Consider the following 27,875-nt stretch of genomic DNA (forward strand, 5'->3'; position numbering starts at 1 on the left):
GTTTGTTCAGTCAGATCCCCTGACGGTATATGCCAATTCCTTGTAATAAATTCACATGCGCACACACACACCCTCCTACTCATTCTTCTCTGGTTGAACCCTGATTGATAACACCACTGAAAATTACGGCTCTTCAAGATAATGTTTAATCATGTTTAGTAGACTTTGTTTAAGGAGGAGGGAAATAGGTAACAATCCAGGAAGATTATCACTTCACATACTTCAAATAATAATTTTGGTATATAAAGGGATAGGTAGTGTTATGTGGAAAATTCACTAATGAAGAACACCTCATTCCCTAATGACACCAGATAAATGAGATATTACCATAATACTTTTAGAGAAGAGCTTCTACAACACCATACTCGAACTTTATATCTCTTACCTGATTATTATCTGGATGTGACGTGGCAAAATATCCTTGATCTTCAGAAAGATACTGAAGCTGCACCAAATATTGGCCACTTTATCCTTAAAAGAGATTTGTGAATTTTACCTTCTAATATATTAGAAATATTAAACTCTATCAAAGTACAGCCCATGATTTCTAAATAAACTTTTGAGACATAAAGCTTTTGTTCACAACTGTTTTATAGCTGAGTTGCTTAAACTCTCCAAGAACACACACATACACACAAGCTTTTTTCGTTTTTTGCAATGAGAGTTGACCTAAATCACAAGCCAACCATAGTCCAGACATTTCCAAGAAATATTTATTATTTTTCAAAGAACAGCACACTATCCCTAAATACTTAAGTTACTCATCTTTGGACATTTTTCTAGGAAATCTTTTGTCCTAATTTGTAGAAGACACATTTTTTGGACCCATTTTATCACATACCTAAAATTGTCTCAAGTATAACCTACTAGCAACTCACAATGACAAGAGTTAATTGCTAATAAATCAAGGCATTTAAAGACATTAGCAGTTGTGGTAGGATTGCTTTCAAAATTAAATTTGTAACTATAGCTCTCTGCTTGTGAAACCCACCCTCTACACAGCTGCTTAACTCACAGCTGTGTAAGCATAACATCAAGAAAGTAACTATCACTGACAACTGCACCATCCTACTTCCCCCTGTCGATCAAAGAAAATGCTCTTCAGATTTTGAGGGTAGCAAGGGAATGGAAGTGGCCAGCAACACTATCAAACATGTATGATACACATCTTTATAATATTGTGATAAATACTATTTTTGAAATGGAAGGCAAGGCAGAGAACCAAGAAGCTTAGATGGAGAATTAACTTTTCTTTATATAGGTTTTAAGGTTAGAGGAAGTATTAAGAAGAACACAGTTTTCAAAATTCACACCACAGCTCGGCCATGTACAACCTCTGTGAATCTCTGACTTCAGTTTTCTGATCTACAAAATGACACAATAGCTACTTCAGTCAGACCTATTATGAGAATCAAAATCGCATGTGAAGTATGTGGCACCTAGTAAGAGTGATGACAAGAATAGTGATGACCAGCAGCATCCCCATCAACATTTAAGTCATATATGCCTGTTCCAATCATACACCAAACTCTTTCTTGGTCTCTTGCAAAATGCTTGTACCGTCCTACTATAGATCTGGTGAAAGATAGATAATCTATAGCAATTTATATATTTAAAAATTAGAAAGATATATAGGCTTTTCTAATTCTTTTTAAAAGAAATGTTTATCAAAAGCAAATTATCTATAAATATGTTGTCTCTGTCTAACTTTATTAAAAGGCCTTTTTGTTTCAGAAAAATGGTTTGTTTAATTTAATTACTAAATCTAAATCATCAAATTATCCACGTAATAAAAGTTTAACAAGAGTGATTAAGCTAGCATTAAATGAAATGAAAGATTCTCATTAAAAAATTATTATGGATGAAGGTTAAATAAGGAAATTATGAGATCTTGCTGAAGCAAACATGATTTAGTTTAATAAATAATTTCCTAAGACTAAAAAGAGAATATAAACCAAAAAATTACAGAGCTGTTAACTTTGTAGCTGCAACTTCCCATGCTGTCTTTCACTGTGGATTTTATTTCATTAGAAAAATATATAACTGAAGGGTGCCTGGGTAGCTCAATCATTAAATGTCTGCCTTCGGCTCAGGTTATAATGCCAGGGTCCTGGGATCAAGTCCCACATTGGGCTCCCTGCTCTGCGGGGAACCTGTTCTCCCTCTCCCACTCCCCCTGCTTGTGTTCCCTCTCTCGCTGTGTCTCTCTCTGTCAAAAAAATAAATAAAATCTTTTTTTAAAAAAAGAAAAATATATAACTAAATTATGGATTTCATGATGGCATAAATATTATCTATTCATTTAATGTACTAGAAAACGCCAGCTGAGCTAGAGGTTATATACTGGATTAAATAACTGGCAAGGAATGATTGCAAGGAGAGTAGCTGAAGTTACTACTCCTTGTGTGTCTTCTATATGAAATCCCCAGAGGTCACAAAAAAATAGTGTTAATAGAAAGGAGTAAGAAGAAAGTACTTAAACATACCTCAAATAATCCACGATCAACTGGGAAGAGTCTTCTTAGAACTTGCAGCGTTTGCTCCCTTTCTGTAAAGAATGGCAGCCAGCAGAGAATGAAGGAAGCCACAACTGTACAAGACAGCTTAATTAACAAAACAAACCTAGAACAAAAACAAAGGTACCCAGTAAGACAGGGAGAGATTAATAATACTGAGAAATCAGTCTCAGTCTCACTGAGATAATAAATATAAATGTATAGTAATGACAAATCTATGCTACTAACATTAACATGGGAGTCTACTCAAATCAGAGTTAAGAAATTCACAATTAATAAGATGTATAGCTCTTCAACAAAAAGACTATCACCGTCTTAATTAACATTTAACTTACACGCTTTTCCAATGCAGTCATGAAGAAAAACGTCAAATTGGGATGTATTTCTATTAAGTATAAAATGTAATATGCTCTGGGCACCTGGGTGGCTCAGTGGGTTAAGCCGCTGCCTTCGGCTCGGGTCGTGATCCCAGGGTCCCGGGATCAAGCCCCGCATCGGGCTCTCTGCTCAGCGGGGAGCCTGCTTCTCCCTCTCTGCCTGCCTCTCTGCCTACTTGTGATCTCTGTCAAATAACTAAAATTTAAAAAAAAAAAAAAAAAAAAATGTAATATGCTCTAAATGGATGAAATCCTATAGCAATGCTCTAACAAACCAATCCACATTACCTCTGGTAAATGTACATTGATCAAAATATTCCTCTTGTTAGGAAGATTTAAAATAAAATTAGAGAACAGGACTTAATCTCTCTTCCAACTCACTCCACAGTCAACACATTATTAAGAAATCACCTAAAGGCAAAAATGAAAGACCACTTTCTTCCTGGTAAGTATGCCAAATAGATTCTCTGAAGTACTTTTTAAAATTCTGTTGTTTAAAAGCCACTCACCCCTCTCCTTTCAGGCCTTTTTTAAAACACTTGCCAAGCAAAAAGCAAAAAAATGGCAAGGAGTGGTAAAGTTCCATCTGTTTATAATTTATAGCTAAGCAAAATGCCAGTGAGCCTAGCAGGTCCCAGTCACAAGATACTCCAAGAACACCCCACAAAGCAAAGCCAAGACTCACAGAATTATATATGTTCCTATGTCAAGGAAATTAACTCAATAATTAAAAGAGATAGATCTTATATTTTATAGAGTATATTTCATATGTGATTTTAAAATAACATATAATGAAGGCTATTTCTAAACAGAAATTGGAAGTATTGAGGTGATAAACTAATATGAAATTGTATTTAATGGCCTCAAATACATCAAATTGACTGCTAAACAGAGCAACTGATTTGCTTAGATTTAAAAGATCACTAAACAGTTAACACATAGCTTTGTTTCTGTTAGACTATCTCAGAATATTACTATAATAACATACCAAAATCTAGAGAATAAAACAATGCTCCAAAGTAAAACACACACACACACACACATAGACTTACTGATAGCCCCATACTTTCTTCTATAATATGCATCAATATTATAAATTAATATATGTCTTTGATTGAAACTGATAACCTTATTATAGTAAAACAACATCACAGTTAGACTTTGCAGTTCAAAATGGTTGAGCTGACCTCTCACATTTACCTCCACTTCTTCCTGAGACCCCCCCCTAACGTGACAGGGAATTTTATTTATTTTTAATTTTTTTAAAAGATTTTATTTATTTGACAGAGGGAGACAGCAGGAGAGAGCACAAGCAGAGGGAATGGCAGGCAGAGGCAGAGGGAGAAGCAGGCACCCCACAGAGCAGGGAACCCAATGTGGGGCTCAATCCCAAAAGCAGACATGTAACCAACTGAGCAACCCAGGCACCCAGATGGGGAATTTTTAAAAGTAAATATTCACAGCTGTAAAGAGAGTAGGAAGATGAGTTACAACAGATGAAGATTTCAACACATTTCAGAAGACAGAGGACACAGAAGCATAAATAAAATAGGACAGAAGAAGCCAGAGCTTAGAAAATGCAGAGGAAGGCTGAGTAAGCAAGGAGCCAATCCACTCTGCAAGCCCCTAGAGAACTCAAGAAACACCAAGTAGGTTAGAGTGCTTGAGTAACATGTTGAAAAGAAAACAGGAGGATTAAATGAAAATGCCTACATGGAGGCATTTTCCTTACTCCTACCCTACCTTACTCCTATGCAGAGGTTATCCAGGAACCAAATATTTACCCCCCAGGCAACAGAAGAAGGAATTATTTCTCCAAAAACATGGAATTAACTATCCAGGACAGCTAGTGTAGAAGTGAACACCACAGTGTAAAACCTCCGCATTCTGACATTTATGGAGCCTAAATGTTCTGGCCAGCTCCCTACCCACTTACCCTACAGGGGGCCAAATACACAGAGAACTCACACGCAACTTTTTCTTCTGCCTTACTCTTAAATAAGAATAGATACATTAGGATCAAACAGGCATTTTAGAAAAACCTGTAACAAGAAAAAAACCCAAAATGAAAAGGGGGAAAAAACTGACCTTAGAAGAATGGAAATAATTCAGGGAATAGTAGAAAAAGAATAAATTTAAGTTTAAGATAGGATTAATTAAAAAATGAGATTTAATAGAAGTATTAGAGATAAAGTCATGATAATCTAAACCATAAAACAAAAGATAAAGAGATGCCCAAGATGGAGGTGAAGGGGTGCCTGGATGGCTCCAACAGTTGAGAGGCAGATGCTTGATTCTGACTCAGGTGGTGATCTCAGGGTTGTGAGATCAAGCCCCACAAAGAGCTCCACGCTCAGTGGGGGATCTGCTTAGGATTCTCTGGTTTCTCTAGATTCTCCCTCTGCCTCTCCCCTGACTCACATGCACACACTAATAAATGAGTAAATCTTATTTTAAATCTTAAAAAAAAAAAAAAAAAGACAAGAGGTGAAAACTCTAATATCTGTCTAATAAGCTCAAGAAAGAGTAAAGTGAGGGGGCGCCTGGGTGGCTCAGTGGGTTAAGCCGCTGCCTTCGGCTCAGGTCATGATCCCAGGTCCTGGGTTCGAGCCCCACATTGGGCTTTCTGCTCAGCGGGGAGCCTGCTTCCTCCTCTCTCTCTCTGCCTACTTGTGATTTCTCTCTGTCAAATAAATAAATAAAATCTTAAAAAAAAAAAAAAAAAGAAAGAGTAAAGTGAGAAAATCATTGAAGAAAATACAGAATTTCCCAAAACTGAAGAACATGAGTCTTCAAAAAGAATGACTCACAGAGTATCCAAAACAACTGTTGCAAACCCCATGCCTAAACAAATCACGGTTAAATTTCAGAGCCCAAAAGGTAAAAAAATGGTAATAGCAGCAGCAGTAACAACAGATAATAATAGCAATAAATAACTCATATAGAGCTTAGTATCTCCCAGGTACTATTTTCTTTATATATAATATTTCACTTAATTCTCAAAACAAGCATACAGGGGTGCCTGGGTGGCTCATTTGGTCAAGCCTCTGCCCTCGGCTCAGGTTATGATCCCAGGGTCCTGGAATCAAGCCCCAAATCGGGCTCCCTCCTCTGTGGGGAGTCTGCTTCTCCCTCTCCATCTGCCCCTTCCCCTGCTTGTGGTCTGTCTCTCAAACAAATAAAGTCTTTAAAAAAAAAAAGCATACAAAGTGGGGCACCTGGCTGGTTCAGTCAAAAGAGCAGTGATTCTTGATCTCAGGGCTGTGAGTTCAAGCCCCACATTGGGCACAGAGATTACTTAAATAAATCAATAAGTAAACATTTTTAAAAAGCTTACAAAGTAAGGGTCCAAAAGCTTCAAGACTTTGATTTTAACCACAGAGGAAATCCACTACAAATTCACCAGAATGGTTAAAATGAAAATGACTGACAGTTGGTGAAGATGAGCACCTGGAAATCCTACCTTGTTTCTAATGGCAGTGTGACTGGTATAACATGCTTAAAATAATTTAGGAATATCTGAAATTAAACATGTGCACACCTGGGGCACCCGGGTGACTCAGTCAGTTAAATGTCTGGTTCTAGATTTCAGCTCAGGTCATGATCTCAGGGTTGTGAGATCAAGCCCTGTGTCAGGCTCCACACTGGGCACAGAGCCAGGTTAAGATTCTCTCTATCTCTCCCCCTCTGCCCCTCCTCACCTGGCTCCCTCTCTTAAAAAAAATAAATAAATAAACATGTGCACACCCTATAATGCAATTCTACTCATAAAAAATATATTTAGAAGGGGCCTGGGTGGCTCAGTGGGTTAAAGACTCTGCCTTCAGCTCAGGTCATGATCCCGGGGTCCTAGGATCGAGCCCCGCATCGGGCTCTCTGCTCAGCAGGGAGCCTGCTTTCCCCTTTCACTGCCTGCCTCTCTGCCTACTTGTGATCTCTGTCAAATAAATAAATAAAATCTTTGAAAAATATATATATATGTATATATATACATATACATACATATATATATATTTAGGGCACCTAGGTGGCTCTGTCAGTTAAGCATCTGATTCTTGACATCAACTCAGGTCTTGATCTCAGGGTTGTGAGTTCAACCCTGTGTTGGGCTCCAAAAGAAAAAAAAAATTTTAAAAAAAATATGTAATGGGTAGAGACATTTACGAGAATGTTCATAGCAGCATACTCATCATAGCCAAATCCCGGAAACAATCCAAATGGCTCTCAGTAATAGAATTATGTGTATTCATTCAATGGAATATAGAGCAAAAATACCAACACAAAGGAATACCTAATGTGTTGTCTCTCTTATATAAAGTCCAGAAAAGGAAGAAAACAAACTATAAGATTAGCAGTTAGTATGTGGCTATCTTTGGAAAAGGAAGAGAAAAGTACTTGGGAGTTGCACAAGTGTAGATTTATACAAGCAATGTTTTGTTGTTGTTGTTGTTGTTGTTGTTGTTTTAAAACAGGTAATAGTATGTAGATGCACTGAGCCACACAATTACATTTTGTGCGCTCTTCTATATGACTGTTATATTTCAAAGTAAATATAATTTTAAAAATCTTGTAAACAACTTTTTTCTTTATATCAGTGTTCCTGATATTACCAGAGTACCAGATGGCCATGATCCCAAAATGCAAAACAAACAAACAAAAAAGTCTACTTGGAAAGTGGACAGAATAAAAACTCTGATTTAAATCTTTTCTAAGTCCTTTGACAAATACACATATTAAATTTGTTATAACTAAAACAGACTGGCTTCAAAAGGCTATTAATCAATCATGTTGCTGTGGATTATGTCTTTTTTTTTCCTTTGGGGACAGATAGGGACAGACAGTAACAGTTAACACATGAGAAGACAAACTGGAGAGCCATGTCCAGATTTTATCAACTTTCCTCTAAGATTTCCTCTAAGAAATCTTCAAAAAGTTCCTTCAAAAAGTTACACACAGGCGTGCTTGGGTGGCTCAGTGGGTTAAGCCTCTGCCTTCATCTCAGGTCACGATCTCAGGGGCCTGGGATCGAGCCCCACATCAGGCTCCCTGCTCAGGGAGCCTGCTTCCCCCTCTCTCTCTGCCTGCCTCTCTGCCTACTTGTGCTCTCTCTGTCAAAGAAATAAATAAAATCTTAAAAAAAAAAAAAAGTTACACACATAAAATCCACATAGATTATAATTATTCAATTTTAGTTCCCCAAAGCTTGCAGTTACCACCATCTGTAAGAGAAACATCTTGGTTTCAAACTGGAAACATTGTTTTCCTTTTATCAGCGTCAGATGACATTTACAAAAGAGAGAAGATAGTGATACCTCTTTAGAATTAGGAGAGCATAACCATACTTGGCACTCTTTTTCCAACTCTTTAGAAGAGCTAATCCATGACCCACATTTTGTTCCCAAGCTAAAGGATGTAAAATAGCAATTCTACTTCCAATAAATCTGTACTTTACCCTTAAAGTAAAAGCCTGGTGAAAAGATTCTTTTATATTGTTGTGAAAAATAGTTCATATAAGCAAGTGCCCTAGCAAATAAGACATTACTATGTTACATAACATTATACACACTAAGCCCAGATTTCAAAATACACAGCTGACTTCATTTCTAAATTAGTAAAGGATACTGAAAATGTCCATAGTCGATAAGAATAAGGCCTGGATACAGCAATATGCATAATACATTAGCAATCTGTAAAGAAAAATATTGTGAAAAAGCAAAGTAGTGTTACTAAAATCAAACAGGGTAAAACTGCTGTTTGATTTAACACAGCAAATTTCCCCTCTCACCTTCTATTTATCAAAATATTCCTTTTTACAAAACAATTCTCTAAATACTAAAGTTTTCATGGAGTTGACACAGAATACTTCAGTAAAAAGGAAATAAAAAGTCACTAAAAGGTATTTGTCAGAGAAAGCACTTTTAGATATACAGATCAAAGAAGTTAATCTAATGACTGACTGGTATAAAATGACCCAAAGGAATATCAGTTAAATGGGAATAAGAGAATATACAATGACTTATCAAAATGCCTTCCCATTTAGTCATTCTCATAAACCAATTCAAAATTCATTTACCAGTAAAGCCATAATAAATTCAGCATGCTGTGTAATTCAGCAGTACATAACTTCTTAAATTCAATGCATCTTGGGGCGCCTGGGTCGTTCAGTGGGATAAGCCTCTGCCTTCGGCCCAGGTCATGATCTCAAGGTCCTGGGATGGAGCCCCGCATTGGGCTCTCTGCTCAGCAGGGAGCCCGCTTCCCCTCTCTCTCTGCCTGCCTGCCCCTCTGCCTACTTGTGATCTCTCTCTCTGTGTCAAATAAATAATAAAAATCTTAAAAAAAAAAAAAATTCAATGCATCTTATTACTAGAGTAGAACATTAAAATTATTAGTCTAAGGCAAGTTGATGTTTTCTAAATGAAAATTAATTGACAAAAGAATCACTGCCCTACAATAGCCTATTGCCCAAAGCATGGCTTCTATATGCTCTATCCTTTAACAGTTAAGTCAATAAAATATTTCAGAGATGATACTTCAGGTTGCTTTAAAACTTACCTTTTTCTTGGTTGAGATTTCTTTTAAACAACAACAGTATAAAATCACTGCAGGTATATAAATCAGCAAATCAGCAATTAACACTGAAAAAATAAGTAAATCATTTTAAACATGAGTCTGTTAGGATTTACAATAACCTATTAAGTGCTGTCCTCCCCGCTCCAACCTCGAGTGGGAATTCTGTTAACAGAAGGCTCTCTCACGCACTCTGGACAAGGCCTTTACAACTAGCCCTTTCCATTCAGTCCCTTCACCTATGCCTAATTTCAATTGCTATGGTGCTACAATTATGATTAAGAGTCTCTTAATTTTCTCTAACAAATCCACACATTAAATCAATTAGATGTATCCAAAATTGATTCCCTCTTTGCTCTGAGACTTAAAAATTAAATATACTCAAAGAAAAGGAAAACAGCATTTTTCGCCAGGATCTGTATATCCCAAATTATTTGGTATGAAATGTGGCAAATCACGTATGAATTCTTTTTAAATGTTAATATTTATAAAAACTTCATAAATTTGCTAATTAATGCATATAAAGAGCTTGACAGACCCAGGCAAGGAGGAAACTGAAAAAAAGTTTAAAATAAAAAAATACAATTCATAATTTGGAATGTTCAGTCCTTTTAGAACAAAGAATATCAAATACATTAAGTTCTTCAACAGTACACCATAGCTATCCAAAGAGCCTATTTTGGGGCACCTGGGTGGTTCAATGGGTTAAAGCCTCTGCCTTCGGCTCAGGTCATGATCTCAGGGTCCTGGGATCGAGCCCCAGATCGGGCTCTCTGCTCAGCAGGGAGCCTGCTTCCTCCTCTCTCTCTCTCTGCCTGCCTCTCTGCCTACCTGCGATCTCTGTCAAATAAATAAAATCTTTAAAAAAAAAAAAAGAGCCTATTTTTTTTCTTGTTCCACACTAACTGTAGTGTCCAGAATAAGGTAAATGACAGTAAACTGTCAGTTTTAGATGCACGCAATCTTTTTTTAGCTCTAGATGCCACATTTAAGATGACAATGACAAAATGGAATATATTCAAAGGAGTACAACCGGAGGCCTCAAGCCATAATCATATTCGACAAGCTGGTCAATCTAAAAAATAGTTAATGTATCTAAGAATATTTAACGTGGAGAAGAGGTGACTTCAAATGTCTATAGGGATCAGACTTCTTCTACGTAGCCCAAGGAAACAGAACCTAAAGTGATGAGTGGAGGTATAAGGTAAGAAGGAAATGTTTAGGGGTGCATAGGTGGCTTGGTCAGTTGGGCGACCGACTCTTGGTTTCCAGCTGGGTCGTGGTCTCAGGGTCACGAGATCAAGCCCTATGTTGGGCTCCATGCTGGGCCTCATTGGATTCTTCCTCCCTCTCTTTTTGCCCCTCCCGCTCACGCACGCTCTCTTTCAAAATAAATCTTTAAAAAAGAAAAAAAAAATGAAAGAAATGTTTAATGACTAGGGCTCTCTGAAAATAGAACAGACTGTTTCTAAAGGTTGTGAGTTCCCTGCAGATACAGGTATTAGTTCAGAAGTTAAATAATCTTCCAGTGAGTATGCAGTTCAGAAAGGATTAACACACTGAGAAGGAAAGGAGAGTGGTAAGGCAGAGGGAATGACAGGAAGATGATCTCTTGGGTCTGGGGATTCCATGACTGGATGAATAATAAAGAGAACAAACTCTGAGTAAATTTAGACTAATTAAGAAAAAGGTGGAGAGGAGCATTAAAATCGAAGTCATGCAAAGCTTTTTAAAAAATCGGGGGCAGGGGCAGACCCGGGTGGCTCAGTTGGTTGAGCATCTACCTTTGGCTCAAGTCATGATCCTGGGGTCTAGAGACTGAGCCTCGCATTGGACTCCCTGCTGAGTGGGGAGTCTGCTTTTCCCTCTGCCCCTTACCCCACTCTCCTGCTCTCTCTCACTCTCTCAAATAAATAAATAAAATCTTAAAAAAAAAGAAGAGAGTCCAACTCTTGATTTCAGCTCAGGTCATGATCTCAGGGTCCTGAGATGGAGCCCTGCATCAGGCTCCACGATCAGCAGGGAGTTGGCTTGAGATTCTCTCTCCCTCTCCCTATGCTTCTTCCCCTGCTCACACTTTCTCTCTCTGAAATAAATAAATAAATCTTTAAAAAAATTAAGAAATCAGTGGGGACCGGGCTGGCTCAGTCAGAGGAGCACACAATTCTTGATCTCAGGGTGGTGAGTTTGAGCCCCACATTAGGCACAGAGATTACTTAAATAAGTAAACTTGAAACAAAAAAGTTTTTAAAGAAATCTAATCATTTTACTCTCAAAATCTTAGAACACCACACAATAGATGTTCAATAAACATTTGTTGAATGGATTCTTTAATTTAGCAAAAATGCACAGCAATACAATGTATGGGTTACAACCAGAAGGTTAACTTTAAGAAAAAGGTGAAAGGGATGTGGAATTAAGATATTAAAGCAGTTGGGGTGCCTGGGTGGCTCAGTGGGTTAAGCCTCTACCTTCAGCTCAGGTCATGATCCCAGGGTCCTGGGATCGAGCCCCGAATCGGGCTCTCTGCTCAGCGGGGAGCCTGCTTCCCCTCTCTCTCTGCCTGCCTCTGCCTACTTGTGATCTCTCTCTGTCAAATAAATAAATAAAATCTTAAAAAAAAAAAAAAGATATTAAAACAGCAGCTAAAAAACTAAAACTTCAATATATGGCTATCTGATCTCAGGTAAACTATTAGCATCAGTCAACTGTGCCTCCACCTCCTCAGATTAAAGTAAGGATAGTAATAGTATTTACCTCATTTGGGTGTTGAAAGAATTGAGATAATAGGAAGGGAAAGTACACAGAAAGAATCCTTTCTATTCTTTTATCTTTAGCTTACATAAACATTTGGTCATGTATTATACATATATATGTATACATATAGTCATACAATATTAAAAGTCAGTAAGAACAATAACAGGACTTTTTATCAGTTTGCCCAAAATTTTTTTAAAAATCAAAATTTGATTTAGAAAATCAACACCTTGTTGCTCTTTTACCTGTGGTGCGCATAAAAAGCTTATGTGCCTCACTTTCATATCCACGTGATGAATGGAGAGCAATCCAGTCTGGATTAATGAACTTGGCGCTGAAAATCAAAGTATATATACATATACAGTATTACTTGTCATTTTTAGCAATAACGACACTGAGGACATATTAATTTATCTCAAGAAGTGGCCATGGCTCTTATAAAGTGAGAGAGTCAAGGCTTAAGCTTTATTTTTTTATTTCATCATGTGAAACTGACTGAAGCTATAAGACAGGGTCTACCTCACTCACCTTCCAACAAAACCATGTAACATGTCATGAAAAGCCTTACCTTCACAATTCTTTCAGTGTGAAAACAATCTGATGTGTCACATTTCATTTCATTCATTTATTTATTTATTTACTTGATTTATCCTTTGGTTACTACTAAAGGATCACATTTATAATCTCAGTTATAACAGCTGGAAATAATAAATAGCTACTAATTACAAATCCTTGCATAAAACTGAACATACTGCTAAAGATAACTTTTCAGGGGCGCCCAGGTGGCTGAGTGGGTTAAAGCCTCTGCCCTCGGCTGGGGTCATGATCCCAGGGTCCTGGGATCGAGCCCCACATCGGGCTCTTTGCTTGGTGGGGAGCCTGCTTCCTCCTCTCTCTCTCTGCTTGCCTCTCTGCCTACTTGTAATCTCTGCCTGTCAAATAAATAAATAAAATCTTTAAAAAAAAAAAAAAAGGTAACTTTTCAACCATATTACATTACTCTGAACACTGCAAAGTATAACTGATAATCATGAACTTTAGAACTTATTTTTAAGCCAGGAAGCTAATTTTTACAAAATATAAATAGTCTATTCCAGAAAAAAAGCTTTGCTATACACAACTAACCATATTAGATATATTTGTCAGTGTCCATGTGTAATTGGTAGAATCTTATCTTCAAAACAAAGATAGGTTTTTACATTTCTTTCTAGCCTGTCCTCCAAAGAAATTATGGAAATGTTCAAACTTTGATGGTTAACTTACTTACAACCCAACTGCTAAGGTATAGGGCTTTATTTATTTATCTTATTTTATTTTATTTATTTATTTTTTTTTTAGATTTTATTTTAAAGATTTTATTTATCTATTTGACAGAAGGAATGAGAGAGCACAACCAGGGGAAGAAGCAGGCAGAAGGAGGGATCCCAATGCAGGACTCGATCCCAGGACCCTAGCATCATAACCTGAGCTAAAGGCAGACACCCAACTGAATGAGCCACGCAGGCACCCCAAGTATAATGCTTTATAAACCACAATGCAAAAGTAGCTACGAACAATCTGTTCTCTCTATTCAGCCAAGCCAGATTACACTGTTCCTTACTAAACCTGCTAAGGGCATAAATATGTAATTAAAGAAAAAAACTGGGGCACCTGAGTGGCTCAGTTGGTTAGGCTACCAACTCCTAATTTCGGCTCACCTTACGATTTCAGGGTCATGGGGTTGAGTCCCATATCAGGCTCCAGCTAAGACTGGAGCCTGCTTAGGAATCTCTCTCCCTCTTCCTCTGTCCCTCCCCTCACTTGCACACCCTCTCTCTCTCTCAAAAATAAAAAAAAAGTAAGAAAGACTTACACATATGCACATAAAAGACTATGATAGGCTGTAAGAGGTGGATAATCCAATCCCCAATACTGTAAATTGTTATCACTACTGTTAAAATACCTGGGGGAAAAAAAAAGCAATATTCCATTAATCAATATTCAAGAAATGGACTTAAAATTTAACATCTAATATCATTAAAATGAAAAAATATGTTATACAAGGTCAAAAGAGTTCATCTAAACTTTTGTCTACCCCCTTCACTTACAATTTTTTGTAATCACAATTAAATTGTGATTTTGAAATCACAATTAAAAGTTTTTGAGTAGAGCAAGTAAATAATTTATTGTCTATACCAAGACACTCTTGAGTAAAAGAGGAAGTTATTAATAATTAAGCCATAACAAGAAATGTAAACCAAGATTTTTCCAAAGAAACCGGAACTTAATGTCTATTAATAGAGTAGATTGATGATTAACATGTATACAACAAAAAAAATGTTCAAAAAAAGATAAGTCACTTCTGATAATCTAACAAATTAGAGAAACAATATAAAAATCACAATTTAAGAAAGTAAAAATATCAGTAACAAAGAACACACACAGATTTGATTTATGGAAAGAAAAAGTCCTAATGGAACAGATAGAGGTGTTTTTGGTTTGGTTTTTTTTTTTTTTTTTTTTTTTTTTTTAGGATTTTTAGGTAATCTCTATACCCAACATGGGGTTCAAACTCACAACCCCAAAATCAAGAGTCACATCCTCTAACCCACTGAGAAAGCTAGGCACCCCAGAATAGGCAGACTTTCAATAAGACTTTCAAAACCATTTAACCAACTTATGAGAGCTTACTATATGCAAGATCCTGTAAACTGGGAAGACAACTGGGTCTAACATCTATAAATTAAGACTCCTGCAGTTGGCCAGAATGGGAAGGCATGATATACAACAACTATGACTGAAGAAATGAAAACTAAGCTTACAGAAACATATTCCTTAATTATATCCTTTATAACTAAGATGTTTCTTCCATCCAACTTACTTTCTATAAATTATTTTAAGAATAATTTACAGTAATGGAGACCAAACTATATAACCCACAAATAATTAGTGTTCATAACCTGTTTCAAATGGGTCACAATTTTTTGGTGTCACAATCTCTATTTGGGACTAAATTTTTTTCTTTTAAATTAACATTCAATCTCATTAAATAAACTATTGTTCATCTTCAGAAGGTCTCCTTTGCTTAGTCATATAAATTGTAGGTTTGTACGGAAGGAATGGGGGTAATAGAATGATCAAGGCATGCTATACAGCCAAGAGATTGGTCTATTACAGTATGTACCATCTGGTGGCAATTGTCCACTCCAGGAACAACATCCATGTGAACCACCCTACATCCTATATCTGGCTGGAACGTGAAGCCAGGAGACAATGAATCCAGAATCCCAGGTTAGTTGGAGCCCCTTTTGATAGCCTGAATCTGGAAACTGGGCCAGGCCAAGAGCCAAGACCAGAGGACTCAATTCTCTGGTGTCCTCTGAAGACAGGCACCAATTGTGTTATTTCCAAATTCACCTTATTACCAGGCACACGGGCATAAAGTTTTATTGCATCAACCTTACAGAGCTGTTGAAGGACTGGGTTAAATACATAAAGCTGTTAAATCATTGCCTGACACACAGCAAATAAACAACAGTAGTTCTAACTGCCTATTCGCCACAAAATTACTAGAATGGATCTAGCAATCGGCAAAGAAGAAGTCAAACTATCACTCTTTGCAGATGATATGATACTATATGTGGAAAACCCAAAAGACTCCACTCCAAAACTGCTAGAACTTGTACAGGAATTCAGTAAAGTGTCAGGATATAAAATCAATGCACAGAAATCAGTTGCATTTCTCTACACCAACAACAAGACAGAAGAAAGAGAAATTAAGGAGTCCATCCCATTTACAATTGCACCAAAAACTATAAGATACCTAGGAATAAACCTAACCAAAGAGACTAAGAATCTATACTCAGAAAACTATAAAGTACTCATGAAAGAAATTGAGGAAGACACAAAGAAATGGAAAAATGTTCCATGCTCCTGGATTGGAAGAATAAATATTGTGAAAATGTCTATACTACCTAAAGCAATCTACACATTTAATGCAATTCCTATCAAAGTACCATCCATTTTTTTCAAAGAAATGGAACAAATAATCCTAAAATTTATATGGAACCAGAAAAGACCTCGAATAGCCAAAGGAATATTGAAAAAGAAAGCCAAAGTTGGTGGCATCACAATTCCAGACTTCAAGCTCTATTACAAAGCTGTCATCATCAAGACAGCATGGTACTGGCACAAAAACAGACACATAGATCAATGGAACAGAATAGAGAGCCCAGAAATGGACCCTCAACTCTATGGTCAACTCATCTTTGACAAAGCAGGAAAGAATGTCCAATGGAAAAAAGACAGCCTCTTCAATAAATGGTGTTGGGAAAATTGGACAGCCACATGCAGAAAAATGAAATTGGATCATTTCCTTACACCACACACGAAAATAGACTCAAAATGGATGAAGGATCTCAATGTGAGAAAGGAATCCATCAAAATCCTCGAGGAGAACACAGGCAGCAACCTCTTCGACCTCAGCCGCAGCAACATCTTCCTAGGAACATCACCAAAGGCAAGGGAAGCAAGGGCAAAAATGAACTTTTGGGATTTTATCAAGATCAAAAGCTTTTGCACAGCAAAGGAAACAGTTAACAAAACCAAAAGACAACTGACAGAATGGGAGAAGATATTTGCAAATGACATATCAGATAAAGGGCTAGTGTCCAAAATCTATAAAGAACTTAGCAAACTCAACACCCAAAGAACAAATAATCCAATCAAGAAATGGGCAGAGGGGGTGCCTGGGTGGCTCAGTGGGTTAAGCCGCTGCCTTCGGCTCAGGTCATGATCCCAGGTCCTGGGTTCGAGCCCCACATCGGGCTTTCTGCTCAGCGGGAAGCCTGCTTCCTCCTCTCTCTCTCTGCCTGCCTCTCTGCCTACTTGTGATTTCTGTCAAATAAATAAATAAAATCTTAAAAAAAAAAAAAAAAAGAAATGGGCAGAGGACATGAACAGACATTTCTGCAAAGAAGACATCCAGATGGCCAACAGACACATGAAAAAGTGCTCCATATCACTCGGCATCAGGGAAATACAAATCAAAACCACCATGAGATATCACCTCACACCAGTCAGAATGGCTAAAATTAACAAGTCAGGAAATGACAGATGCTGGCGAGGATGCGGAGAAAGGGGCACCCTCCTACACTGTTGGTGGGAATGCAAGCTGGTGCAACCACTCTGGAAAACAGCATGGAGGTTCCTCAAAATGTTGAAAATAGAACTACCCTATGACCCAGCAATTGCACTGCTGGGTATTTACCCTAAAGATACAAACATAGTGATCCGAAGGGGCACGTGCACCCGAATGTTTATAGCAGCAATGTCTACAATAGCCAAACTATGGAAAGAACCTAGATGTCCATCTACAGACGAATGGATAAAGAAGATGTGGTATATATACACAATGGAATACTATGCAGCCATCAAAAGAAATGAAATCTTGCCATTTGCGACGACGTGGATGGAACTAGAGGGTATCATGCTTAGCGAAATAAGTCAATCGGAGAAAGACAACTATCATATGATCTCCCTGATATGAGGGAGAGAGATGCAACATGGGGAGTTGAGGGGGTAGGAGAAGAGTAAATGAAACAAGATGGGATTGGGAGGGAGACAAACCATAAGTGACTCTTAATCTCACAAAACAAACTGAGGGTTGATGGGGGGAGGGGGTTGGGAGAGGGGGTGGGGTTATGGATATTGGGGAGGGTATGTGCTATGGTGAGTGCTGTGAAGTGTGTAAACCTGGCGATTCGCAGACCTGTACCCCTGGGGATAAAAATATATGTTTATAAAGCTGTAAAAAAAAAAAAAAAAAAAAGAAAAAAGAAAGGATGAATACCCAAGTTTTGTAGCAACATGGACGGGACTGGAAGAGATGATGCTGAGTGAAATAAGCAGAGAGAGTCAATTATCATATGGTTTCACTTATTTGTGGAGCATAACAAATAGCATGGAGGACAAGGGGAGATGGAGAGGAGAAGGGAGTTGAGGGAAATTGGAAGGGGAGGGGAACCATAAGAGACTATGGACTCTGAAAAACGATCTGAGAATTTTGAAGGGGTGGGGGGTGGGAGGTTGGGGGCACCAGGTGGTGGGTATTGTAGAGGGCACAGATTGCATGGAGCACTGGGTGTGGTGCAAAAATAATGAATACTGTTATGCTGAAAAAATAAAAAAAATTAAAAAAAAAAAAAAGAATGGATCTAGCATTGGAAAACCACTTTGACCAATATAATTTCATTTGGTTTTCTGTTTCTTATAAGACAAAAGCTTTTTTGGGGCGCCTGGGTGGCTCAGTGGGGTAAGCCTCTGCCTTCGGCTCAAGTCATGATCTCAGGGTCCTGGGATCAAGCCCGGCCTCGGTCTCTCTGCTCAGCAGGGAGTCTGCTTTCCCCACCCACTCTCTGCCTTCCTCTCTGCCTACTTGTGATCTCTTTCTCTGTCAAATAAATAAATAAAATCTTTTTAAAAATAAATTAAAAAATAAAAAAAAGACAAAAGGTATTTTTTGTTTACTTTAACCTTTAGCTACTCTGGAGATAAGTAAAAGAGGCACTGAGAGCAGATATATACTAACAGTAAAGTCACTAGTTGAATTGGGAAGAAAGAATGACAGGGCTAACAACCCTCATGGAAAAAGTAGCTTTAAAATGTTTCACATAGGATGCCTGGGTGGCCTAGTCAGTTAAGTGTCTGCCTTTGGCTCAGACCATGATCCGGAGGTCCTGGCATGCAGCCCCATGTCAGGCTCCCTGCTCAGCAGGGAGTGTAGTTCTTCCCCTCCCTCCACCCTTCTCCCTGCTCTCTCTCTCTCTTGCATTCCTCTCTCTCTCAAATAAATAAATAAAATATTTTAAAAATAAATAAAATGTTTCAAGTAAAGCTGCAAAATCTACCAATAGAAACAAAGCAACTAGTTAATTCTCCTGCTTTATGTATTTTGAATATATCTGACAAATTGTATAAATGCTATCAATATGCTGAAATGTATTTTCCCATCATATTCCCATATAATCTCAGCAGATGTTTTGTCAGAAAAAACTAGCTGCCGTATGAATTATGAAATTACACTCAAGAGTGTTATCATTAACTTCAAGATATAATTTTTTCTAATATACAACCCACAGTCATGAGTATTTTTGCTTTTAAAAAAATATATTTTAGGGCGCCTGGGTGGCTCAGTGGGTTAAGCCTCTGCTTTCGGCTCAGGTCATGGTCTCAGGGTCCTGGGATCGAGCCCCACATTGGGCTCTCTGCTCAGCAGAGAACCTGCTTCCCCTCCTCTCTCTGCCTGCCTCTCTGCCTACTTGTAATCTCTCTCTGTCAAATCTTATTAAAAAAATATTTTAGGGCGCCTGGGTGGCTCAGTGGGTTAAGTCACTGCCTTTGGCTCAGGTCATGATCCCAGGGTCCTGGATCGAGTCCCGCATCGGGCTCTCTGCTCAGCAGGGAGCCTGCTTCCCTCTCTCTCTCTGCCTGCTTCTCTGTCTACTTGTGATCTCTCTCTGTCAAATAAATAAATAAAATCTTTAAAAAAATATATTTTAAAGTAATATAGTTTCAAACACAGAAGAGTTTTAACAATAGTTCAAAGAACTTCTGTACAACAAAATGTAAATTTTTTAAAAGAAAAAAGACACAAGAAAAGTTTACATACACATACACAAACACATGAAAAATTACTAAAACATAGAATACTGTTATAGAGTATTATAGAGTTATAGACTTTAAGGTCATCACCATGAACCCCATCTCCTGTTGTTCATACCCCTGAGCATGTACAATCCCTGCCCCTTGAGCATGGGCATGACCTATAACTTGCTTGTAACCAAGAGAATATGGCAAAGGTGACAGAAGTCACTCTTGAACTTATGTTTTACGGGTACGTGCGATTCCATCTTGTTAGCAAGTGTGCTAGGGAGACTCCTTCCACTGACTTTGAAGAGGCAAGCTGTCATGTTTTAGTAAGTGACCATACTGGAGAAGCCACATGGCAAAAAACTGCAGGTAAACTCAGGAGCTGAGAGTAGCTTCTAACAAGAAAATGAAGCCCCAAGTCTTATAGATGCAAGAAAATTCATTCTGCCAACAGCCAGGGGTACCTTGTAAATGGTTGCTTCCACAATTGAACCTCTAAGAAGACTAGAGCCCCAGCTAACAACTGGATCGCATGCAGCCTTCTGAGGCCCTGAGCAGACTATCCAGCTAAACCATGCCTAGACTTTTGACCTAAAAAATATCTGTGTAATAAAGAATACGTGTTTAGGGACGCCTGGGTAGCTCAGTCACTTAAGTGTCTGCCTTTGGCTCGGGTCATGATCCAAGGGTTCTGGAATCGAGTCCCCTAACGAGCTCCTTGCTCAGCAGGGAGGCTGCTTCTCCCTCCACCCCTTCCGCTGCTTGCACGCGTGCTCACTCTCGCTCTGTCTGATAAATAAACAAATAAAATCTCCCAAAAAAGAAGAAATAGATGTTTAAGTAATTACCATTTATGTTCATTTGTTAACACAGCACAGAAAATACACAGTAGTCTTCCCTTATCCACAGTTCACTCTCTCTGATTTCAGTTACCAGTGGTCAACAGCAGTCTGCAAGCAGTTTGTCCTGATGTATCCTCAGGAGTCAGTAGCTTAATACTGTATCACAACGCCTATGTCATTCACCTCACTTCATCTCATCACATAGACATTTTATCATCTCACATCATCACAAGAAGAAAAGTGAGTACAAACCAATAAGGTATTTTGAGAGAGAGAAACACATTCATGTAACTTCTATTATACTACATTGTTATAAATATTCTATTTTAGTACTAGTTATTGTTATTTATCTTTTACTCTGCTTATTTATCAATTAAATGTTATCATTGGTACGAACATATAGGAAAAAACATAGCCTATAGGGTTTGGTGTTATCCATAGTTTCAGGAATCCCCTGGGAGTATTGGAGCTTATGCCCCATGGGTAATGGGGGACTATTTTAACTTTAAAAAATCACACGAATTATCATAAAAAAGATCAGCAACCCAACAAAAAAATGGAAAAAAGATATGAATATACAAATTTGAAAAGAAATATGTTGGTCGGGAAATATATTAAAAGATGTTCGATGTCACAAGAACTCAAGGAAATGGAAATTTTAAAAGTCTGGTATTATTAAGTGTTGATAAATGTATGTGGAAAGATATTCTGGTATTGGTATCTATTAAAACTACTTCAGAGATTCCACTACTAAGAATGTATCTAGAGGGGCGCCTGGGTGGCTCAGTGGGTTAAAGCCTCTGCCTTCGGCTCAGGTCATGATCCCGGGGTCCTGGGATCGAGCCCCGCATCGGGCTCTCTGCTCAGTGGGGAGCCTGCTTCCTCCCCTCTCTCTGCCTGCCTCTCTGCCTACTTGTGATTTCTGTCTGTCAAATGAATAAATAAATAATCTTAAAAAAAAAAAAAAAAGAATGTATCTAGAAAAAACATGTACACAGGGACAATATATTTTATTTAATCATTCCCCTATGAAGAAATATTTTAGAGTATTTCAGGTTTCTCATAGCTATAAACAATGCTGAAATAAACAGCCATGCCTCCAATTCTCTTGATTTATAAAACTCTGATTTCATTCAGAAAGCAACAAGCTCAGGGCAGGTGGACTCTTCCTCTAACCCTAGGTATAAACCATGCCTGCATTGAGCCAACCATTTCTTTTTAAATAATGATTGCTTTAAATGTGGGAAAGATTTTGTTCCTTGACAACAAGAAAGATAGAAAAAAGGTATTCCTATTATTCTTGCCTTGAACATAGTTGTGTAAAGTTACAATGCTTGTAGCCTGAGCGGTCATCTACTGACCATGGAATGAGCATACTCAGGATGAAAAGCCAACATGCCAAGAAGAAAGAATGGCAGAGAGAAAGGAATGGAAAAGACTGAGTCCTGGATTGTTATTACTGAGCCACTTAACCAGCATTCCAATGACCTACTTCTTGAGATAACTGAATTAGTTTATTGCTTAAACTACTATTACTCAAGTTTCCTATTACTTGATGCCAAAAGTGCTCCTGATTGTACACATAAGGAATTTTCATTATAAAATATATCATAAGATTAAAGAAATAAGTTCTATTTTCCTTCTTACAATAATACACAATGAATAAATAATAGAAGTTTTCTTTTAATTTAGAATTACCAAAACTAAATTAACACTTAGTTTTGACTAATTATACTACAGCTTACTCTCTAGGTAAAAAGAGAAAGACTTCACTCTTCAAAAACTGAAGTAAAATAAATCAAGAAATCACACCATTCAAACATGAATCTGAAACAGATCAGTTTCTCTTAGAATTGCCAGGTGTACATTTTTGGCTTTTCTAGTCTATCTACTCATAAAGAGAAAATTTCTGACATTTATTATACTAAATCGTATTTCTTAGATTTCTTATGAACTTTGTGAAGTATTCCACGATCGACTAATGATAAATCATAGTTCTTTATACCATATGTCTCCGTTTCTGAGCCTACCATTCAGGATTCTCATGCTACACATTGCTTAATAAAGATTTCAACACTATAAAATTTACCACCATGATTAACTCAGACATTTCATAATATTTAAGACTCACAGATTATAGTTACAACTGAATCACATAATTACATCTGAGGTATATATTTCTGGTTTTTAACAAAGAAAAAGAATGAAAATGTATACATATTGTCAACTCTTGATTATCTGGGCCAAAGTAGGAGACATCTGGTACAAAAAACTGAAAAATGAGATACATATATCAGAATAACCCACCCTCCATATTGAATTGAGATTATATTCTCACTCCTAGAATCAATGTTTTCTCCACTAACATCAAGCCAAATGCTGCAATTTATCACTTTCTCTAATTTTTCAATATTAAATATCACAGTTACTTTTGTATCAAAATCTTTGTTGAGAAGTACTTAACAGAGAATAGCCAAAAATACAATTATCTTTTCCATGTAACTTTTACAAAGGAACAAAAAAGAATTACAAAACTCAAAAGCAATGAGCTGGTTTCCCTCAGCAAATATTACCTTATTCTATCAATCAAACAAGAGAAAAACACAATTAAGAATGTACTAATAGGGGCGTCTGGGTGGCTCAGTGGGTTAGGCCTCTCCTTCAGCTCGGGTCATGATCTCAGGGTCCTGGGATCGAGCCCCACATCAGGCTCTCTGCTCAGCAGGGAATCTGCTTCCCCCTCTCTCTCTGCCTCTCTGCCTACTTGTGGTCTCTGTCAAATAAATAAATAAATAAAATCTTTAAAAAAAAAAATAGAAATAGCCAACATTTCAAAAAAAGAATGTACTAATAATTGGAACAGTAATACTGATCGGTTAAATCACTATATGAATAGCCTTCTTAGCGCAGTGGGCAATGCATCAGTCTCATAAATCACCACATGAGGATATGAAAGATGCTCAAAATAGTACAATAAAGAATAGTGCCAAATATTTATCTGGTTGCTATTTTAAGTGCTCTCTGACTACAGTTCAGCCTACCAACCTATTAATAGGGAGTTTAACATAAAGTTCGTGCATGAAACTCTCTCATAAATGAAATATAGATAAGCAGTAACCAAGAACAAAGAAGCCTAAACTGTTTATGGAACCACAAAAGATCCCAAATAGTCAAAGCAATCTTGAGAAAGGACAAGGGTGGAGGTATCACACTCCCTGATTTCAAGCTATCAAAACAGTATGGTATTAGCATGAAGCAGACACAAAGATCAATGGAACAGAATAGAAACCCCAGAAGTAAACCTATGGATGTATGGTCAATTAATCTATGACAAAGGATGTAAGAATATACAATGAGGAAATGACAATTTCTTCAATAAATGGTGTTGGGAAAACTGGACAGCTACATACAAAAGAATGAAACCCGACCACTATCCTACACCATACACAAAAATTCAAAATGTGTTAAAACCTTGAATGTAAGACCTGACACCTCAACACCACCAGAAGAAAACATAAGCAGTAAGTTCTTTGACATGTATCTTAGTACTGTATTTTTGGACCAGTCCCCTAAGGCAAGGACAACAAAAGCTAAAATAAACAAACAGAATTACATCAAACTAAAAGCTTTTGCACAATGAAGGAAATTAACAACAAAACAAAAAGGCAACCAACTGAACAGGAGAAGCTATTTGTAAATCATATATCCAATAAGTGATTAATATCCAAAATATATAAAAAACTTATATAACATAAAAAACAAACAACCCAATTAAAAAATGGGCAGAGGACATAAACAGCCACTTTTCCAAAGAAGACACACAGATGACCAACAGGCACATGAAAAGATGCTCAACATCACTCGTAATCAGAAAGATGCAAATCAAAACACAATGAGATATCATCTCATCACACTGCTCATACTGGCTAACATCAAAAAGATAAGAAACAAGTTTTGGTAAGGACATGGAGAAAAGAGAATCCATCAACTGCTGGGAATATAACTTGGTGCAGCCACTCTGGAAAATAGCATTAAGGTTCCTCAAAAAGTTGAAAATAGAACTAACATAAAATTCTAGTTCTAGGGACGCCTGGGTGGCTCAGTTGGTTAAGCAGCTGCCTTCGGCTCAGGTCATGATCCCAGCGTCCTGGGATCAAGTCCCACATCGGGCTCCTTGCTTGGCAGGGAGCCTGCTTCTCCCTCTGCCTCTGCCTGCCACTCTGTCTGCCTGTGCTCACTCTCGCTTCTCTCTCTATGACAAATAAATAAATAAAATCTTTAAAAAAAAAAAAAAAATTCTAGTTCTAGGTATTTATCCAAACAAAAAGGAAACACCAATTTGAAGAGATATATGCATCCCTAAGTTCATTATAGTATTATTTACAATAGCCAAGCTATTGAACCAACCTAAGTATCCATTGCTAGAAAAATGGATAAAGATGTGGTATTCAAGTAACTTTTGAAAAACACAGAAGTTAGGGGCCTCAACCCAACACAGTTGAAAATCTATGTATAACTTCTGACACCCCAAAACTTAATTACTAATAGCCTGTTGACTGGAAGCCCTACCAATAACATAAACAGTTGATGAACACATACTTTGCATATTTTATGTATTAGATATTATATTCTTCCAATAAAGTAAGTTAGAGAAAAGAAAATGCTATTAAAATCATAAGAAAGGGAAAACAGATTGATAGTACTGTACTATATTTATTTTAAAAATCCACATATAAGTAGACCTCTGTAGTTCATTCAAACCTGTGTTGTTTAAGGGTCAACTAAATAGGGTACCTGGCTGGCTCAGTCGGTAGAGCATCCAACTCCTGGTCTAAGGATTCTGAGTTCAAGCCCCATGTTGGGTGTAAAGATCACTTAAATAAATAAAACTTTAAAAAAAGGGGGGGGTCAACTGAATATATACAATGGAATATTACTCAGCCACAAAAAAACACAAATTCTTGCCATTTGCAAAAACATGGAGGGTATTACGCTGAGTGAAATAAGTCAGAGAAAGACAAATACTGTGTGATTTCACTTAGTATGGAATCTAGACAACACATGAACAAAACAAAACAAAAACAGATTCATATAAACAGGAAACTGTTGGTTATCAGAGTGGGAAGGGGTTGTGGGGTGGACAAAATAGGTGAAAGGGATTAAGAGGTACAAACTACTTATAAAATAAGTAAATCAAAAAAATAAAATAGGGACGCCTGGGTAGCTCAGTGGGTTAAGCCGCTGCCTTCGGCTCAGGTCATGATCTCAGAGTCCTGGGATCGAGCCCCACATCGGGCTCTCTGCTCAGCGGGGAGCCTGCTTCCTCCTCTCTCTCTGCCTGCCTCTGCCTCTCTGCCTGCTTGTGATCTCTCTTTGTCAAATAAATAAATAAAATCTTAAAAAAAATAAAATAAAATAAAATAAATAAAAAAATAAAATAAAATAAGTAAATCATGGGGATATATCTAGGGAACACAGGGAATATAGTCAATAATATTCTAGTAGGTTTGTACGGTGACAGATGGTGACTAGACTTATCATGGGAATCATTTCATACAGTATAAAAATATTAAACCACTATGATATACATGCAAAACTAACAGGATTTTTTATGTCAATTATATTTCAATTTAATAATAATAAAAAATGTATTTTAACTTTGGGGAAAAAAAGGTATTATATAATTTCCTCACATAAAATTCCATGAAATGGTTCTTTCGTATTCTAATGACTCAAATAATTTATCAACATACAGAAAAAAAAAGCGGTGACTAAAGCAATCAACAGAATAATGCAAACAGTTTATACAGCCAGTCTCTAATAAAATAATCTATTAAGCATCCAATAAGTCAATATATGTCATCAATTGTTACCAGAATATGTTCAATAAAAATGACACAGGCACAAATTTCTGTAAAGATATAACCACATCTAATACATTCCTGAAAGCTCGTTTTGTTGCAGACACTGGTCTAAGTGCTTTACACGTATCATTTTTTTCAATCCTTGCAATAATCCAGTGAAATATATACTCTATCATTTCCACTCTACAAGTGATAAAACCATGGCAGAGAAAGTTAAATAATTTCACCAAAGGTCACACAGCTAGTAAATAGTAGAGACAGGATCTGAACTCAGGTGGTTCAACTTGAGCACCAACATTCCTTACCACTAAGCTACCGCTGGTTCATATCTCATTCAATTCCTAATAAAGAAACTTTGCAAAACCACCAGAAAAAATACTGTTAGCCCAGGATGGTTCTTCAGTTTATGTCCAAAGGAGCCTTAAGGCATAAAGTGTTCTGCTCTCAAAGTTCTTAGCATATTCCAGCTGCTGAGAACATAGGTAACTTTCAGGAGAATAAAATTTCAAAGATGAGCCTATAATCTGCAAGGTAATCCAAGAAAATGAGGATGCTGAAGATGAGTAACATATTTTCCTTTTAAATTTTCTTAAATAATCTGCATTAACTATGATAAACAATAAAATCAAGTTAAAATAGTCCATACCATTGTTTGACCGGTAAATTAAAAGTAATTTCTTGCCAATGTCTCTGAGCTTCATAATCACCAAACATAGGGGGTTTTCCAGCACCTAGATGAAAGGTAAAAAGAGCCAGACAACAATATACTTTAATGTATCAATGATATTTATTTCCTTACAAAAATTTTCTAAATCATAGAAAGGCAGTATAGGTTAAAGCAATATAGGTTAAAAAAAAGAACACAGACATTACCAAAACAGCAGAGATAAGGTAGGAATCCTAGCACTGCTAGTACAATGAGTGACTGTGTGACCTTGGATGAATTACTTAACCTCCCTAAGCCTTGGCACGTTGAAATAGGATCTACCTACATGCCCCTGGATGGGTCAGTTGGTTAAGTGTCTGCCTTCAGCTCAGGTCATGATCCCAGGGTCCTGGAACTAACTGGGCCCTGCTTTGGGCTCCTTGCTCAGCAGGGAGCCTGCTTTTCCCCTGCCTGCTGGCCCCCATGCTTGTGCTTGTTCTGGCCCTCTCTCTGTAAAATAAATGAAATCTTTTTAAAAATAAATAAATAAAAGCTATTGTTAACATTAATTAGTTAATTGTACTAACTATAAAATATCCAAGTTTATTTTTACTTCATGAGAAAGACTATCAATTATACTGTCCGGTAAGTATCAAGTACAATAATAATAACGA

General features: G+C 37.2%; 1 protein-coding gene across 4 annotated transcripts in view; it reads right to left on the reverse strand.

Annotated features, from left to right (window-relative positions):
* ALG6 (ALG6 alpha-1,3-glucosyltransferase) overlaps positions 1 to 27,875 on the reverse strand; it is a 75,592-nt gene that overhangs the window by 19,878 nt on the left and 27,839 nt on the right. For 2 of the 4 annotated variants that reach the window (XM_047723836.1, XM_047723838.1), the window contains 8 exons: positions 27,202 to 27,286; positions 14,073 to 14,162; positions 12,466 to 12,554; positions 9,449 to 9,531; positions 8,516 to 8,580; positions 3,403 to 3,588; positions 2,487 to 2,622; positions 386 to 471 (listed from right to left, as the gene is read on the reverse strand). In XM_047723836.1, coding sequence (XP_047579792.1) covers positions 386 to 471; positions 2,487 to 2,622; positions 3,403 to 3,588; positions 8,516 to 8,580; positions 9,449 to 9,531; positions 12,466 to 12,554; positions 14,073 to 14,162; positions 27,202 to 27,286 — 820 coding nt within the window. The remainder of the gene's footprint in view (positions 1 to 385; positions 472 to 2,486; positions 2,623 to 3,402; positions 3,589 to 8,515; positions 8,581 to 9,448; positions 9,532 to 12,465; positions 12,555 to 14,072; positions 14,163 to 27,201; positions 27,287 to 27,875) is intronic. The other 2 variants (XM_047723837.1, XM_047723839.1) reach the window with 1 other exon arrangement.

Source organism: Lutra lutra, chromosome 4, assembly GCF_902655055.1.
Source record: "Lutra lutra chromosome 4, mLutLut1.2, whole genome shotgun sequence".
NCBI lineage: Eukaryota > Metazoa > Chordata > Mammalia > Carnivora > Mustelidae > Lutra > Lutra lutra.